The sequence below is a fragment of the Takifugu rubripes genome, chromosome 22, assembly GCF_901000725.2.
Source record: "Takifugu rubripes chromosome 22, fTakRub1.2, whole genome shotgun sequence".
NCBI classification, from domain to species: domain Eukaryota; kingdom Metazoa; phylum Chordata; class Actinopteri; order Tetraodontiformes; family Tetraodontidae; genus Takifugu; species Takifugu rubripes.
This window is the reverse complement of record NC_042306.1, coordinates 13,267,567-13,284,614: the sequence shown is the minus strand read 5'-3', so window position 1 is coordinate 13,284,614 and position 17,048 is coordinate 13,267,567. Positions and strand designations below refer to the sequence as shown.

The following is a 17,048-nucleotide window of genomic DNA, read 5'->3' as shown; positions in this document are numbered from 1 at the left end:
TGGTTTAAAATTGAACGATCATCAAATGCTTCATTGCTCAAAGGAATTCTCAACATTGATTATACATGCAGAGTGGAAAGTCTGGGAAAAGGCAAGAAAAAATGATTTTACAACTTTAAGAATACAGTACATATCAACAAAATGCTTTCTACAATGGTGGTTTTTAATCCCCAAGTTACAAGAATGGGTCACTTCTGCCTCCTTGAACTCACAGATACAATTAAATAGATGTTTTGAACTCGTTTTAGTGCCTTTTAACTGAAGTGAGCACAAGCAGAGTGTAATACGAAGGGTCAGGGACTTTACAGTGAGAAGTGCGCCCTCTAACGTCGCAGGGTATAACTACATCACCAGCTCGGTAACCTAATAAGGAGATGAGGAAGTATTTATCGCTGGTTTTTATTGAGTGGAAGAAAAAAAAAGGCTTCCTAGGAGGGGATGGAGGTGTTTTCATGTACTAGGCCAGTAATGGGCAAAATGTTCTCAAAAATGGCTTCATAAGCAAAACATTCTGTATGATATATTCTGTACTGAATGGGAGGAGCGTCCTCCCACAGCTGTCCTGGGACATCTGTGTGAAGTTCTGCATGCACATGATGTTACATTGACATAATGAAGTCCCTGGCACGCATGTGGTGGAACTCCCTTTCTTTGTGGTCATGGGCGCGATGGATGTCCCATCACATAAGCTCACTGCTGTGGAAACCATGAAGCTGTGCATTCTTTAGGACTCCAGACACACCCTACCTGTAGATTTATGTTTACACACCCGTCTCCACTCCCCTCTATCCCAGCGGTTGCAACACAAGAGGGGATTGGGTCATCGTGGGGAATGCAGAGATGGTGACGTGACTCTGAGACATCTCACACACATTTCAACACGTTGCGACTGGGGTAGAATTGGGATTCCCAAAGTTTATTATGGAGATACTGAAGGTACAGTTTACAACAAAGACATAGATCTATAGCAACTTACAGATTTAGAAACTGAAAATTAGTTACAGGTATTAATGTTGGACCAAACGACAGCCACTATTCACAAATTTCAAGGTCAAAGATAACAAAGAACATGTCCTCACTGGCTTTACAAACGCCGCTGCGGTCCTGCGGTCAAAGGACCGCAGAGTCCGAAACGAACCACAAGAAAGTGAGTGAACGGCAAGAAAAACAAACGTTCGAAATCTTTGATAGCTTCAAGGAATAATATCTTGAATGTAAAATATTGAATCTAAGTCAGGCCAACATTGTCAAAAAGTCCTTTTAAATAGCAAACAGCTCCCCTGGTGCCGACTGTTCGGTTTCTGTGTGCAGCACAACACGAATAGTTGTTATCTTCATATAATTGTGACTAAGTGTCTAATTAGCGCCTAATTTTTTTTTCCTGTGGTTAAAAAAAAAAGAAAAGCCACTGATCATTTTTTGACCCTCTTCTCATATGAAACACTTACACAACAGAGATACAGTTTCTGCATTTGCATTAAACTTGGAACAATTGAATTCCGTATTTTCTCCTCTATTTTTTTTTATTTTTTTAAACACGATACCATGCTGACTGACTCACGACTTTCACGAACAGACATATTACTCTGACGATCAAACTGACAGGATACGTGAACTATGTTGAGGAAGCGGCACAATGCAAACGCTTACGCGGTTTCACCGACGGACGACATGGGTGAAAATACCATAACGTTACCCACCAATCGACGTCGGTCACGCTAGCGGCCTTCGCTGGAATCCCCTCTTGCTTCACTGGGGGCTTTCGGCTCCATGTCCGATGCAACAGGCGATTCGGCTGCCTCGATCTCTGCCTGGTTGCCGGAGGTGGGCTCGTCATTTGGCTTGTGACTGGTGCTGTTGAGAAATGCTTGGTACTGATTCCAGAAGCCCGTTGAGCTCCTGGTGGCAGGAATGTTTAAAGCGGTCATCGACGCCGAAGAGGGAAGACGTTCAGCGGAGGAGCGGACGCTCCGGGACAGTGGACGTGCTTTTGTTACAACGCCGTGGTGCTTCATGTGTCCCTGGGAAAACGAAGAGCAATATTTTTGTTTAGGGAGGCACAGGCATTGTAGCATGAAGTAAAAAATAAACATACAAAAATAATGTTAAATCTACTAATACTATAGCCAATACATCAATACAGCCGATCAATAAAGAATTAGATCTGAATTACATCCATCCCCACCTTGAGGCCACTGCGACTGGCATATTCTTTCCCACACTCGGCACAGCAGTAGGTCTTCTTCTCAGGACGAGACATCGGTGAGGGGAGGGTTGGGACGAGGCTGATGGTGGCAGAAGCCTCCTTCTCTCCACCCAGAGCCAGTCTCTTAATCTCAGCACCTTCCACCTGTTTGTCCCTCTCAAAGGAACCAAAATGGAAGCTCTGACGAGTCTCCCTTACAAAAGTGGCAGCTGTCTGTGGTGCACCTGTCTGTGGTGCACCTGTCTGTGGTGCGCCTGTCTGTGGTGCACCTGTCTGTGGTGCACCTTCAGCAGCAACAGTGTCAACAGTCTCTGAAGTCGATGCCATTGTTGGCTCTCCATCGTCGGGCACAGTTGTTTGGTCTTGCTTTGGTGATGCTGGTGAAGGAAGCTGTTCTTTGTCCTCCTCCATGGGTTCTGGGGATTGAGGCCTGGAGTCCAGTTCCAAGACCGCCGAAGCATCGACATCCTGACTCACTACGGCATTTGAAGATGTAGTGGTGGAAGAAAAATCAAATGAGGCACTGGGAGCAGGTGTGCTCTGAAGGTCTTCTTGGTTCGAACTGGAAAGAACTGCGTCTGTTTCTTCATCAATACCGCAATCCACTTCCATGGCGTTAGAAGACGCTGTTGTTTTGGTCATGGTGGGGGAAGATGGTGATGGGGGAGATTTGGGGAGAAAAACATCAACACTGGATTGTTGTTCAACTTGGTTGTCAGCTGGGGAAGACTGGTCTCTTTCCTGGGAAGCTGGAAGAGGAGCACTGACACAAAGGACAGGTGGTTCTATGCAGGCTTGTGGAGGAGTCTGCGTGGCTGGATTGATGGAGGGGTCAGGAGTAAGATCAGAAGGTGGGATAAGCTCCGGGCTCGAGGATCTAGACTTGTCAACTGATTTTAAACCAGTCGAGACAAGGGTCATGTCCAATGCTGGGCTCACAGAATGTCCCGGTAATTGGGAAGCTTCACTAGAAGCAGTGGTTAGATCCTTAGCCTGGGACTGAGACTGTGGCAGTGGTTTCACACTGGATTCATTTGGCATCTTATGTGCAGGTGTCTCTGTGCCATCTGTGGGCAACTGCCCACCAAGGTGCATACGGATGTGGTGCTGGAGCACGAGGGCGTTAGTGAACTTGCGCTGGCACAGGGGGCAAGAGTTCTGCACACATGCATTGTGTGGTCGTGCGTGATGGGTCGCCAGATGTGAACGCAGGCTGCCTTTGGTCGAGAATGACCTCCCACATATCTTACATGGGAAAGGCCGCTCTCCCAGGTGTGTAGCTTGATGCAGACGCAATGCTCTGGGGCAGCTCAACACCCGTAGACATACCCCACACTGGTTGTTTGTGAGGTTTGTAGTTGGACCTGTGATACTTAATGGTGGTAGTAACCCCCCTGCCATGGCCTTCACCCCATTAGCATTTATTCCAAGTGCACCCATGAAGTCCTGGCTGAAGTTAGAAACACAAGCGGAGGCAGGAGCAGAAGATGGTGGGGAAGCCATGACGTAAGTGGTCGAAGTGCTGGCATTAGTAAAACGACCGTTGGCTGAACTCGCTGATGAGGTAGCAGTATTGCTGCATAATCTTTCCATGATTGATGAAGACGACACCCACGGTGAAGAGGAAGGAGGCATCTTTTCGAGGTTCTCTACCAGCCTCTGCAGCTTGGAGGTTTCGGACGTAGGAGTGGCGGTGGCAATTGTCATTGGCAGAGAAGATGGAGTGGCTGTGAGTGGACCAGGGGCTTTCGAAAAGGTAGAGAATGGAGCCGACAACTGAGAATGGCTGGATGAAGCATGTTGGTGGGAGCGGGAAGCTGAAGATAATGGTGCACGTAGCAGACTTAAGGCTGGATGAGTGTAGAGGGATGAGTGTGGAACAGGAGTAGAAGAAGTGGAAATGGATGGGAAAAGAAGCTTAGGTAGGTGAGCTAGCTGGGGGTAGTTTTCAGGTGAAATAATTTGTGCCATAGGCGGAGTGTTCTCATCAAAGTGCTGTTTGGCACCCTTGAACAACTCTGCGAGGGCAGAGGATGAGGATAAGGATGGATTGGAGAGAAGGGAAGTAACCAGAGATGATGTGGAGGCTGAAGATGCCGAATGGGAGGTGCTGGAGGTAATAGAAGCTGCTGCAGCTACAGCCGCTGCTCTATTAAGTTGCAGAAGAGAATGTGAAATCAAAGCCAGGTTAACATTTGGGGCCAAGGGTAGAGTAGAAGGTGTAGGCCCTCCAGAGGTCCCCGCAGACAAGGTAGCAGGGCCACTGACTTCCACATCACTACCACATGTTTCATCCTCAGGCCTGCTTTTTGGCCTTTTCTGTACGATGTTAACATCACCAGTGCTGCCACTGCTCTTCCCAAAATCGGACCTGCAACTAGCTCCTAATGCTACTCCAAACAAGGAAGGTGGCAGTAGTGAAAGTGAGAGCTCTGGGTTCTGCTCGCGGTGGCGTAGAAAGTGCACCTTGAGATTACCCCTTGTGGTGAATCGGTTGAGGCACACTGGACACTGGTAAGGTCGTTCCCCTGTATGCGAGCGCAAATGTATCTGTAGCGAAGAATCACTGCTGAACATTTTCCCACAGAAGCGGCAGGCATGTTGCAGGCGGCCAGTGGTTGTGAAAGACTCTAGTCCTCCTGAGACAACTTGTTTAGAGTTTTGAGCTGCAGGCAGTGACGTGGGGAGGGAAGAGCTTTGGTGCGATCGGCCAAGGTGTCCGCTCATTAAAGTCGTATTGGAAGATTTCTCGTTAAGACAACAATTGGGAAGTGCCAAAGACAGCGCGAGGGGATACTGGGAGGAAGCTACAGCGGCGTCTGAGGACGGGGTGATGGGGACTGAGGATTGAGAACTCCCCTTCGGATGACAATGACCCACCACTCCTTCTCCCTGGGATTTGTGGGGCTTCAGTATTTGAGACAAGGAGCTGTTTGAGTTTAGGGGTTTGTCAGCTACATCAGCAGGGAGTAGGGAGGAGAAACATGCCAAGAGAGGAGTCACAGATGTGGAAGTCTCAGGCGCACTTGGCTGTGAATTTGGACTTGCCTCCCTTTTACTGTCTTCCAGACACAGCTGAGGAAGTGGAGGAAGAAGGTGCTGGAAAGGGGTCTCTAGGGTATAGGATGCTCCACCAAGGCGTAGCACCTGTCTACAGATTTCCTCTGTTATCTGCATCTGGTGGATCTGCCTCTGCTGCAGCACTCGCAGTTCCTCCAGAATCAGGGCAATATTCAGCTGGGTCCTAGAAGGTGCAGCCGATGTCACGCCCGGGCTAGGAGCAGATGTAAGAGGACTTGGCGGGCCCTGTGGCACATGGCTGGGGCTCCCAGGGGGTTGTGGCGGACACAGAGTGGCAGACGCCAAAGAGGAGGAAGAATTGGTGGTGGGAACTGGCAACCCCAATTTGGGAGAAGCCATCGTTGCTCTTCAGAACAGAAATTAAGTGAGGATGGGCTGAGGGCCTTTGAGGGGCTGCTGAGAGCACCGGCTGAGTGAGCTTGATAGTAGCGAGGAGGAGTGAGAAGCTCTGAGAGTTCTTCTGAACGCTGTCAACGATGGAGAGTAAAAGGGCGAATCCAGGAGAAATGGAGAGTCTTCCAGGTGTAATCTATTGAAATTAAAAGCAGAAAATCTCTCTGTAATTTCGGCGTCATGAATGACAACAACAGTTGGCGTCATGGTCTTCCACCTCAGGAAAGAACCCAAACAGCGGAGGCAGATGGTTGCTGGGAAATGGCACAACTTGGCAGGATAAGAAATGACTCTTAACTCAGAACTCCACCCTCTTATCGCCCACCGTTGCTTTCTTTTATTTGCTCTGTCTTTCCTTATCAAGGCTCAGCTTCCCCACTCCCACCGACACACAGGAAAACGCTTCACGCTTGCAGGCACACAGATCCCACTGATCAGAAAGAATACGCCGCTCACCCCTAGTGGAGCCTAACTCGTTTCCAGGGCAACACACAACAAGACAATAGGCTTTACCTCACTCTACCTGCCCACCCACATAAAGGATCCACCTCCAAACGTGGAAGTGTCCATTATAAGCAGATAAAGAGGCGGTGAAGATAGAACCCCTAAAATTCTCACTAAAAACTGATTTGTCATTTGCAAACGGCAGTCTTTTAAAGTTGAGCACGCATTGGTGCAATGAGAGAATGTAAGCAAGGTTTGTTTGTTTATGCTAATCTTTCCACCCCCCACCCCACACACACACACACACACACACACACGCACACGCACACACACACACACACACACACAAGCACACAAACAACAAGCAGCAACTTGTTGTGTCACTCCATTGGCTGGATTTCTGTTTTTCCTTTATGAATTAAACACGCACATTTCTCTGGGGATTTGCTTACGCGGGTGGTCTGTATCTGCAGGAGCGAAGAAATGTGTGTTTAATAAGGCAGAAAAGAGCTCGAGGTTGCAACCTCAAAGGGTGATTGAGGACGATTAGCCAACAAATTAATTCCAAAGGCCTCTTTTTTTCCCTTATCATAAAATAACACAACCTAAAACCAAGTCTATTAAAGTAAATACGCTGTTAAATGATCAATGCCGTCACTATTTGGACCGTCTCCTTTGGCTGAGTGACAGAAAATGCATCACAAAAACACCCTCAAACAATCCCTGCATGTTAATTAAAAGCACCGTACAGCGATCTGAAAGTCACATTCAGTGTGAATCCAACTGTGGAGCCTCAGGCATCTCTCGGTATAATCCCCACCAGCACTGATAATCAGGCTCATAAGCTGCTGGGGCCTTTTTTCAATGTGGGATCCACATTTTGGCAAACACCCCTTTTACTCATTGTGTGTCTGAATGATTCAAATGTACAAAAATACTTCCAGAGTCTAAAAATGTGTGCATGGATGGAGCACGTCTTCATTATGGTGTATAGAAAGGAATAAAGGGCCAAGTGGCCCTTCTCTTGACATGTCCCCCTTGTCTAAAAGCTCGCGCACACACACGGCTCACTTGTTCATCCTCTACTTTGCATTCAAATGGCGAGTGAACACCCCTTCTTTACAGCCGCGGCCTCTCTTTAGTAAAACCCAAACCCGCTCTGACGTTCAAGTCCATCATGTGGTGGCATGCAGGGTTTAGGGCGCCCAAAAGCCATTTCTGCATCCACTCAATCGTCGAAATCTGCTGTTTTTCTTGACATTTAAAGCAGGTGGGTGTCCAAAAACCACCTCGCTCGTGTGTTTTGTTGCATTTGCACCTACGCGGGCTCCCATGTTTGCCTGGTAAACAGCTGAAATTGGGTGGAATTTCAAACAATGGCCTTGAGGGAGCACAGCTGAGTGAGCGTCACGCTGCCGGAGCCTCTCCTGCACATAAGGCCACTGACTGGACGCACAATACTCCCTTTTTCACCCTCATACCAAGTGTGCACCACGTGGACAGTAAGTGAGACGACTGACAGAAAGACAGTGAGGAGGAAAACTGTTATTCCCATTGTGACATCCATAACATTCAAGAGGCTTGGCCTGAATAATAAAAAGCATCACAGGTCTGATATATGTGGTTGGCACATTTGAAATAGGACACCCCCCCCCCCCCCCCCCCCAAGCTAAAGAGCTTTTCAGAGGGGTCCAGGTATATTTATTATAACATAGTTATATAGATATTCAATTACACGTCAATATTTTTTTAATGGCTATAGGTACTTTTGTGTATGAACCAGTGAAGTCTGATAATTTAAACATATTTTCATGCTAACATTGATCACACAGTCAAAAATCTAATATATTCCTAAATCGTAACCAGAACCGTAAAGTGCCACAAACGTCATTTTTACTGCGAATTCATGCCAGTGCTACTCGACGTTCGGTTGCGTAAAGAGGGGGGTGGGGGGAAGCAATGTTTTGGTCCAAAAAGCGAAAATTCAGCCGAGCCAAGCGCGTCCCCGCTACTGTACGTCGACCTGTTGCACGTCAGGCGCGCCCCCGCATCATAACAAGTTATGAATCATAAAATAATATGACTTCCACAAAAAAAGTCCCGGATGTGCATTTCAGCCACAGGCCGCTCGTCGCCGACACGATCCTTTCACATAAACACACTAAAAAAAAAAAAAAAAAAAGTACCCACCGTGCGCGTCGCGACGATTTTCGGCGGCGATATTGTTTTATGACAGGTGGGAGGGATGCCGCTCCGGAGGTTATGTTGGGTAAGACCGACTCCGTCGCTCAGCCGGGACACTGGCGCAGCTCTTCCACGCTCGCTCCCGGTGATGCGCAGTCGAGCAGCCGCATTTTTTTCAATTATTTATCTCCGTCGCGGATCGCTTTGTCTCTTATGACAGAGGCTCGTTTTTATGCCTGACTGCAGTAACACATTGTCCGGCAGTCGGTGCAGACGCGCCGCAGCGGCTGGATTGATTTTTTCCTCCGTCCTCCCCCCTCCGCGGCCGTGCGCGCTGCTCCCCCCCTCGTCCCTTTGTATTTGTCGGGCCTGCTTCAACTGCCGGGGCCTGTCTGCGCCCTCTGCGGTACTGTCTGTCTGTCTTCTGTCGGTGTCCCTGTCTGTTATAATTAATGGCCCACGCCGCCAGACGGTCCTCTGGGAAGCAGTGTCCGTGCACGTTTCCCTCCCATTGACTCTCAGCGCGCAGCTCAAACGGGGGTGAAGGGCTGGCCTGAATAACGATTGTCACAGGTGGGCCCGGACACGCGCTCAAACAGCGGCGATGCTCCTGATAAATTCATGATTTCGCGTTGACCAAGGTCGGCGCGTCGGCCCGTCTGCCATCACACCTGTCGCCTCCTGAAAGGTCAAGAATTGAACAGCTTGACGCTTAATGGATCCTATTACACCGAAACTGACCGCGCAGGTCGTACACCAATCCCGCCGCTAGGGGTCACTGGAAGACCAGATCGAGAGGAAAAGCTGGAATTTTTCAGTTCAGCATTAAAGCTTTTTCCCTTAATTTATGATTTTAACACCTTTTTGAATGTTCTGTCCAGGAACCAGAGATAGGAACCTGCAGCCCTCCTAGAACCTGATACAGCTCATGAGTTGTAAACTGTTCCTGTTGAATGAAATATATTTAAATCCTTATTTTGTCTGTCATTTATCGCCGTGGCCTCTCATATTCACTCCTTACACGCTATTTTACAATAATGTTTGATGCTTTGTGGAGCTCTGTTAAAGTCCATTAAGTCAAGGGCTCCTCTGGGGTCACGTGACCTCAGGTGGGATTAACCTAAACTCTGTCAACGCCGGCTGAAATCAGGCTCCAGCGGCCTCAGACTGGAGACACCAGGAGGAAGGACGTTGGTTCTGAGTTCTTGTCACAGTGAACTGAGATGAACACGGAGCAGCAGGTGGTTAAATTGGAGCTGATCTCCTGATCCTCGTCGCTTGAGTCGCACCTCAGGTCGGTATCCCAATAACACGTTACAATCTTATTCAGGTCGTTTGCTGTTAATTATTGCTCGCTGTGCAAATGGCATTTCTAATATTTGGACAAGTTGTCAGGTCAACCCCAGGTTAAGGTCAGTCTACAGGCCACAGAAGGTCCAGATTCTGGATTCTAGCCTGCGTTTGCAACATGTAATGTAATGATGCTGTGTTTCCTCAGCACGTAAGATTCCTCCACTCTATTTGCAGGTATTAGTAGATAAACAGTTAAGTATTCTATTCATAGAGCACAGCAAGCTGGATTATGGTTGGACTGAAAAAAGGATTTCCTACTTGCCAGGAATTCAGATCTAACAGTGTCTGATTCCTGGTTTAGAGCTTGTAAATCACACATTTGTGTGTAAGGAAGACCAGAAAAATAAAAAACTAAACACCGATTATATATCGTTAGTTTTTTATTAATATAACAATGAATAACTTGGTGCTCTACTTGCAACAAAACATTGAAATCAGATATCAAAGCTTCATTCAGATAAACATGGAGACCGTCACAGAGTCGATATTTAAAGCGTAGAAGTGATTGAAATATTTAATTATCATATGGATCCAGCTATTTGTGCCTGTTTTGGACTAGACGGCGACATCCCTGCTGGGGGTGTGTGATCACCTGCCCTAATCTGTCATTAGCGTTCACCTGCTAACGATGGCGTCCCTGGAGGTGGAGCTGACCTGCTCCGTGTGCCGGGACGTCTTCAGCCAAATCCACCCCCTGCCGTGCGGTCACAGCTTCTGCCCCACCTGCGTCCGCGAGGCCTGGAGCGTCCTGGCCGAGGGCAGAAGCCGCTTTGTCTGCCCCCAGTGCCAGGAGGAGCACGGCGAGGTGCTGTGCGACTGCTGCCCCGACGGAGCGGACGAAGGAGAGCCGTCGTTGGCCGTCAAATCCTGCCTGAGGTGTGAGGTGTCGCTGTGTGCCGACCACCTCCAACCACATCTGGAGAGGCCGGCGTTCAGCAGCCACCTGCTGGTGGACCCGCTGGGCGACCTCTCCCATCGACGGTGCCCGGAACACGCAGAAATACTGCGCTACTACTGCACCGACGACAGGCTGTACATATGCGGCGACTGTCTGCTGGAGGGAGGCCACGCCCAGCACAAAGTGAAGGCCCTCAGACAGGTGGAGGAGGAGTTAAAGGTCAGCTGGGGGGAACCGGCCACTAGATGGCGTCGTTCTGCTGGTTTTGTTGCTCATCTGTGATGGACTCCACAGGTCATCCTCCAGAGCCTGCTCAGCAAGGCAGACGGGAAGCTGAAAGATGGAGAGAAAATCCTCAAAGACTTCGAGAACGTTGACTCCGCCACCGCTGTGAGTGATCTGTTCACGATCCATCATCTTTCGCGTCAATTCGACGCAGATTAATCATAGCGGGGAGGGGAATAAAGGACTCCATGTATGTCACACTGAAGTTAGCGGCGTTAAATTAAAGCAATGGTTTATGACACCAGCCTAATTGAGTTTTGGGATCAAGTCCCAGAGCAACGTGTGGTCTGGACCTTCTTTGAAGGTGGAATTTGCTCAGGACACTGCCCTTTCATACCCGGGCTCATCAGTCATTCACCCAGAGATTGTCCTGATTGGTTCCAGGACTCTCTGAAGCAGGACGATTCCCAGGTGGATCAGCTGGGGTCAGACCTGCAGCTGCAGGTGCAGAACCTGGTTCTTGCCCTGAGGGACATCACCAAGAAGGAGAGAAAGCAGCTGCTTGAGCGGGTGCACGAGGACTGCTGCAGGGTGAGAGGGGACATGAGCCAGACGCTGAGCATCCAGCACTACCTGGCCTCGTTGCTGGCGGAGACGGACCCCTTTCTTCTCATCTGGGTAAGAACATCTACGCTCGCGACGATGACAGACAGCGTAGCTGCTGTCAGGTATCCATCCGAACTCCTCTGACAGTTTCGAAATGGTCTCCAACCAACCGAAACTGTCGGGACGGCGCTGGGAAAATAAACAGGTCCCGTCAACAGCTGATTACGAAAGACGGGTGTCAGTGTTAGCATGCAGCTAACGAGGCTGTTAGCTGTGATTGGTTGATGACGTGTCCTCCACTCTTCTTTCCTCAGGCTTTTCAGTCTGACGACACAAAGTAAGTCAACAACCATTGTGATGTTAGAAGCTCCGCCCACAGGGAATAACAGTGATAGTTTTATTGAATTAATGACCAAAAGACATCCACAAACTAGATGTGATCAAGCTGTAGTTGGTGGTTGTGTATATTCTAAGTTCCTCATCCAATATTCTGCTTTTATTAAGGCTGCACGTGAAATCTGATCATATAAGTGTCTTTTCTCATTTCTAGAAATGTAATGCAAATGTAATCATGTGCTTTTCTTCGTGTGCAAAGCTGGGTTGTGCTCTTATTCCAGGTTACTGGCAGACCTGAACAGTCCACTCTTCGTCCCCGAACCCATCAGTCTGGACAGGAAACACATCTTGGAGGACATCGAGCACAAGTATCGAGACTTCATCGCCGCCGCCCTCCGCTGCCTTACTGAACTCAAGAGGGAGCTTTGTGAGTGACGTGTTCATTCACCTTTACAGCCACATACGTCTATGAGGCCATGTGCCTTTGTTATCAGCAGCTGTTAGCACTATTAGCTTAGCTCTAAAGAGTAAAATGGAACCAACAAAAATATCAATATTATGTAAAGATGGAAATCATCTCCCTAAAAAAGCGAGCTCCCTCTAGTGGTGAACTGTTGTACCTGTCATGGACATCCTTGACTGGTTCTAATTTCCTGATGTGGTGCTTTGTTCCCTTCTCATCCAGTGACCAGTCCTTTGACCCTGGACACCAACACTGCACACCCACTGTTGAGCATCTCCGATGACCTCCGCTCAGTGGTCAGGGTCAGACACCGCCTGCCCTGCCCCGCTCACCCTGAACGCTTCGACCACTGGCCGCAGGTCCTCACTGTCCAGACCTTCTCCTCCGGGACTCACTACTGGGAGCTGGAGGCTGAGGGATTCTGGGATATCGGCCTTTGCTACAGAAGTATCGGGCGAAAAGGGAAAGAGGGCAACGCCTTTGGGATTAACAAGGTAATTACACAGGCCGATCACATTGGAACGGTTTGCTTTAGGAACGCAGCTTATTGTTTAAGGGAGTTTTGATTTAAATGTCTCCCAGTTCTCGTGGAGTTTGACGCAGCAGCACGACAGGAAGCTTGCGGCCTGGCACAACCGCCGGAAGACCCGCCTCCTGCACCGAATGGCCGGCAACCGGGTCGGCGTCGCCGTGGACTACAGCGCGGGGACCATCAATTTCTCCGAGGTGGGAGCGTCCGGCGGCCTGACCCACCTCCACACCTTCACCGCTGCGTTCACGCAGCCGCTCTGTTTGGGCTTCGGACTCTACAAAGCCGAGCTCAACAGCCGCGTCGCCATCGTCACCAAAACCTGAGGGTGGAGGACAACAAAGAACCTGCTCGTGATTTCTGATGTGATTTCAGACAGAGGTCTTCCTCCCACTCCCTAAAGAGATACTAAAATTGATCAGTGGGTGGGACAGAGTCATCTCCGTCATGGCTGAATGTGCTGTTACATTTATGTAAACAATCAATACAGTTTCAATGGTCTGCTGATGATTTTGGACGTCATTATTTATTTTATTTTTTTTCTTCCTGATGAAGCTGTCGTGTGTGAATTCAAAAAACAACCTGATGCATCATGCTCTGGTTTTCTGCTGTGACGGGGGACACTGTGTGTCTTCATAAATTCATCCCCAGCATATGAGAGGAATAAAACAAAGTGAACAGCATCCGCTTCACGGGCTAGGCTGACTCTTAAAAGCTGTTTCAGTATACAGTCATCCTCATATTTTCTTTATTTCACTATGAAGGTGAGTGGGAGGATGCAACATAGAGGGTGAGAAAGAAAAGGGGGGTGGCACAAAGGGAGAGCGAGAGAGGAAGAGAGGAGGAGATCACAGCGTCCTCTGCAATCTCAGACCGACTCCGGTGCTGTAAAATAATATGACGGCGGGGAACGAGAGCCGGAACGTCCGAGACCGAGCATCTGCTGCCGCCTGATGTGGAGACGAGACACTTCAGACAGAAACAGGTGATCTTTCCATTTTACTGAAGTATCAAAGCAACACAAAAGCCATTTCATAACCGTTTATCTTTGATTAGGTTGTTATTATTCTGCACTGTAGTGAAGCGCTTTAGTGCGTGAAGAGCCCACTAAAGTGACTTGGGAGTGTTTTTTTTACTCACATTTACGCTCCTCTGGTCTGGTGCTTAAGGACATTGCTGCGAAATGAATGAAAGGGAACATTTTACAGTCACCGCGGAGTAAAAATGTTCTTCTTGCAGTGACGAGTGTGAACGTGCGCACGCGCCTGAATCTGATTGAGGGAATGTGTGTTGTGTTGGTAGCTAGTGGGGGGGTGTACGCAAAGGACAGATGGTCTCTCAGTGGAGTTGTTCCCCCACTCTGCCTTTTTTCATTCCAGCATCTTTGCCCTGTCACCTCTCCAAGAATCTTACCTCATCCCTTTTTTGCCCCCCGCACTGACCGCCCCCCCCACCCCCCCATCACCATCCTCTCATTCAAATATCAAACTCGGGTCCTCTCTCACTCCATCCCTGTTGTCTGTTGTCTTGTCTGTATTCTTGTCAAGTTTTTTTGCTGACAAGGATTTGCGTCTGTGTGTGTGTGTGTGTGTGTGTGTGTGTGTGTGTGTGTGTGTGTGTGATTGCCATTCCGGCCCCTGCTGACGTGACACGTAGGGCTCCGAAGCGATTTGAGATTTGTGAAAGGAAAGCGAGAGAGAACATGAAAGTTTGACTGACAGCCGTGCTCACTGGACGGTTCTGAGTGTGTTTTCTGAACACGCTTGGGCCCCACAGACTTTGCTGGCTAAAGTTGAGGGGTCCCCCCCCCCCCCCCCCCCACTTTCACTTTTGTTTCAGGTTATCCAAATGACACTTTTCTAATCAAGGAGATTCCAACGTGCGAGGTTCAGTCATGCATCCCAGGTCAGTCACCTTTGACCTCTCCCTGCTGGTGATGGTGCTCTTGTTGTGGGGGCCAATGGAGTCCAGCGGCCAGAATGACACCGATCCCATCATCCTGGAGGGGAAGTGTCTGGTGGTATGTGATTCCACTCCTTCCTCCGAGCCTGCCGGTAACGCCCTGGGAATGTCGGTGCGCTCAGGCTCCGGGAGAGTGGCCTTCTCCGTCAGCCGCCAGACCAACCACGAGCCCACAGACATGAGCAATCGCACCATGATCATCTACTTCGACAACGTGAGTAAACTTTAAACGACAGCCGCTGAGTTGAAAGCTCCTTTTCTTCCACATCGATGGAATAATCACCCACAATTTTGCTTTGAAATTTGACTTCAGATCTCTGCCGTTTGACCTTTTTTTGCAATTTGATGATAAAACGAGATGACACATTTGCTCTGAGCTCCATTTTCAAGTGTTTTGTAGTCACATGTCGGTGCCAATTAGAAAGAGGGTATGGAGAGAGTTTGACAGTGAGGGAAACACCTCAGTTTAAGGCTCACACAGATATTTGGAAACTACAAAGGCTTGGTTGCTATTTACCTTTATATCCTCTCATCTCTGCTTGTTTCCACACCAGATTTTAGTGAACGTGGGAACCCATTTTGACCAAGAAACCAGCGTCTTTCTGGCCCCAAGAAGAGGCGTGTACAGCTTCAATTTCCATGTCGTAAAGGCCTACAACAGACAAACTATACAAGTAAAATACCTTAGCAGACTGCTTTAATATTTTTGACAGCAGTGGATACACATGTGCACAATAAACCCCCTTTTTTTTAATCTCTTAGGTCAGTTTGATGCTAAATGGTTGGCCAATGTTTTCAGCATTTGCTGGTGACCAGGATGTGACCAGGGAAGCTGCCACCAATGCCGGCCTGGTGATCATGGAAAAGGGAGACAAGGCCTTCCTCAAACTGGAGAGGGGAAACCTGATGGGAGGATGGAAATACTCCACCTTCTCCGGGTTCCTGGTCTTCCCTTTGTGAGGAAGGTGGAGCGAAAACAGGTGGATTCGTCCGATGGGCAAATGTGACGAGGTTGTAATACTGTAAAGTTAAAGATGACCTAATAACGACTTTATATTGTGCATGATCAGATGTGTCCTATGCATAAAACCGGGGCGAGGATTGCGCAAATTTGAAAATGTGTACGACAAATTAAAGAAAGTGGAAAATTTCATGCTGAAATATCGAGCAATTATGAACCCATCCTTGTCTCCTTGCGAATACGTATCCCTCAGACCAGTGGCCGTTTGCAACCTCAGCTTTGTGCTTCACTTTGTTTTATTTTGAAATGCTGCCACTGCTATGATGTGCATTAACCTTCTGTGTGTAGCTTCCGAACGTGCCCTTCTACCTGCTGTTGTGTGTGACACTACTTCACGCGTCTGCTACTTTTCTGCAACAAATGTTTACGTGCACAGATATTTCTATTGACAAGTCTCAATAAAACCATGTGAACTTGTCCCTGTGTGTTGCTGCCCTGCCCAAACGAGAATTTGGGAAAAGTATATGACGTTTGCAGCGTGAGGGTTTAATCAAATGCAGAGCAGCAATTCTCCAGCCCATAATTCCTTTGATGGCCACAGCAGCTGTTTGTAAATATAGCTCCCACCAGCAGAGCCGGTGTTGGCGTGCACCAAGCAGACCAGCATGAGGACCTGTGCAAACGAAGGCGACTAGCGGATACTCCTCGCAGGGCTGCAGACAGATGGAGACTTTGGCGAGTAGGCAGGCTCCTCTCTACAGGACTGCCATGGATAAATGTGGCACACTGTCACATACAGTCACTCACGCTTCCTTGCTTCACGATAGCGAATCGCTGTCTGAATCACTTTTTGTGCTGGGATTTGAGGAAAATCAGACGTTGAATTATTACCTCTGTCGGGGAGGTTATGTGGCAGTCGGCGTCTGTCCACCTGCTCTCTGATAGCAGAATAACTCAAAAAAGCTATGACTGGATTTTAGTGGAAAAACATGTCAATCGGCCATTGATCACGTTTCTGTGATTTTCCAGATTCCAGAGGGACTTTGATCTTTTGGAATCTTTGGCAACATGGGCTTTGATCTTCATATGGGCTGGGACCTTTGCACGATCGTTGATATTTGGGAATATTTGATGAGGCACCTGAAGACAAATGGATTTTGATTATCCAGCAAAGCAATTTCCACTGTCATGTAACCTGTGACCCATGTCACACTTGGAGAGATGATTTACTCGGTGTTGGGCTGCTTTTTGTCTCCAAGGCGGCTGCGCTGCTCTGCGACCCAATTCTGCGTAGATTTTCAAAATGATTTTATTAGTCACATCAATACAGACATGAGCGTCAGCGTTCGATACCCTGTCTACCCGGAAGGGGGCGCTAAACGCGAACAAACAACCGGAGTGCGTCCA

General features: G+C 48.5%; 3 protein-coding genes across 5 annotated transcripts; 2 read left to right on the top strand and 1 right to left on the bottom strand.

Moving 5' to 3' along the window:
- Nucleotides 1-895: 895 nt before the first annotated feature.
- Nucleotides 896-8,668, bottom strand: sall2 (spalt-like transcription factor 2). The gene is made up of 3 exons (XM_011618913.2): nucleotides 8,315-8,668; nucleotides 2,186-5,816; nucleotides 896-2,021 (listed from the first exon to the last, which is right to left on the bottom strand). Exons 2-3 carry the CDS (start codon nucleotides 5,624-5,626, stop codon nucleotides 1,719-1,721), a joined length of 3,744 nt encoding a protein of 1,247 aa, XP_011617215.2. The 5' UTR covers nucleotides 5,627-5,816; nucleotides 8,315-8,668; the 3' UTR covers nucleotides 896-1,718.
- A 220-nt stretch (nucleotides 8,669-8,888) lies between these two features.
- trim110 (tripartite motif containing 110) lies at nucleotides 8,889-13,228 on the top strand. Of its 3 annotated transcripts, none has more exons than XM_029831063.1 (8): nucleotides 8,889-9,602; nucleotides 10,274-10,778; nucleotides 10,854-10,949; nucleotides 11,229-11,462; nucleotides 11,705-11,727; nucleotides 12,008-12,153; nucleotides 12,412-12,683; nucleotides 12,772-13,228. In XM_029831063.1, the coding sequence occupies exons 2-8, from the start codon at nucleotides 10,290-10,292 to the stop codon at nucleotides 13,042-13,044; spliced, it is 1,533 nt and encodes a 510-aa protein (XP_029686923.1). In that variant the 5' UTR covers nucleotides 8,889-9,602; nucleotides 10,274-10,289; the 3' UTR covers nucleotides 13,045-13,228. The 3 variants fall into 3 exon arrangements, with proteins under 3 accessions (XP_029686923.1, XP_029686924.1, XP_003977771.2); XM_029831064.1 differs by having other exon boundaries at nucleotides 10,221-10,778; XM_003977722.3 differs by having other exon boundaries at nucleotides 8,889-10,778.
- Nucleotides 13,229-13,548: 320 nt separating this feature from the next.
- On the top strand, nucleotides 13,549-16,118 carry cbln12 (cerebellin 12). The gene is made up of 4 exons (XM_003977706.3): nucleotides 13,549-13,703; nucleotides 14,558-14,894; nucleotides 15,235-15,354; nucleotides 15,443-16,118. Exons 2-4 carry the CDS (start codon nucleotides 14,613-14,615, stop codon nucleotides 15,638-15,640), a joined length of 600 nt encoding a protein of 199 aa, XP_003977755.2. The 5' UTR covers nucleotides 13,549-13,703; nucleotides 14,558-14,612; the 3' UTR covers nucleotides 15,641-16,118.
- Nucleotides 16,119-17,048: the final 930 nt, after the last annotated feature.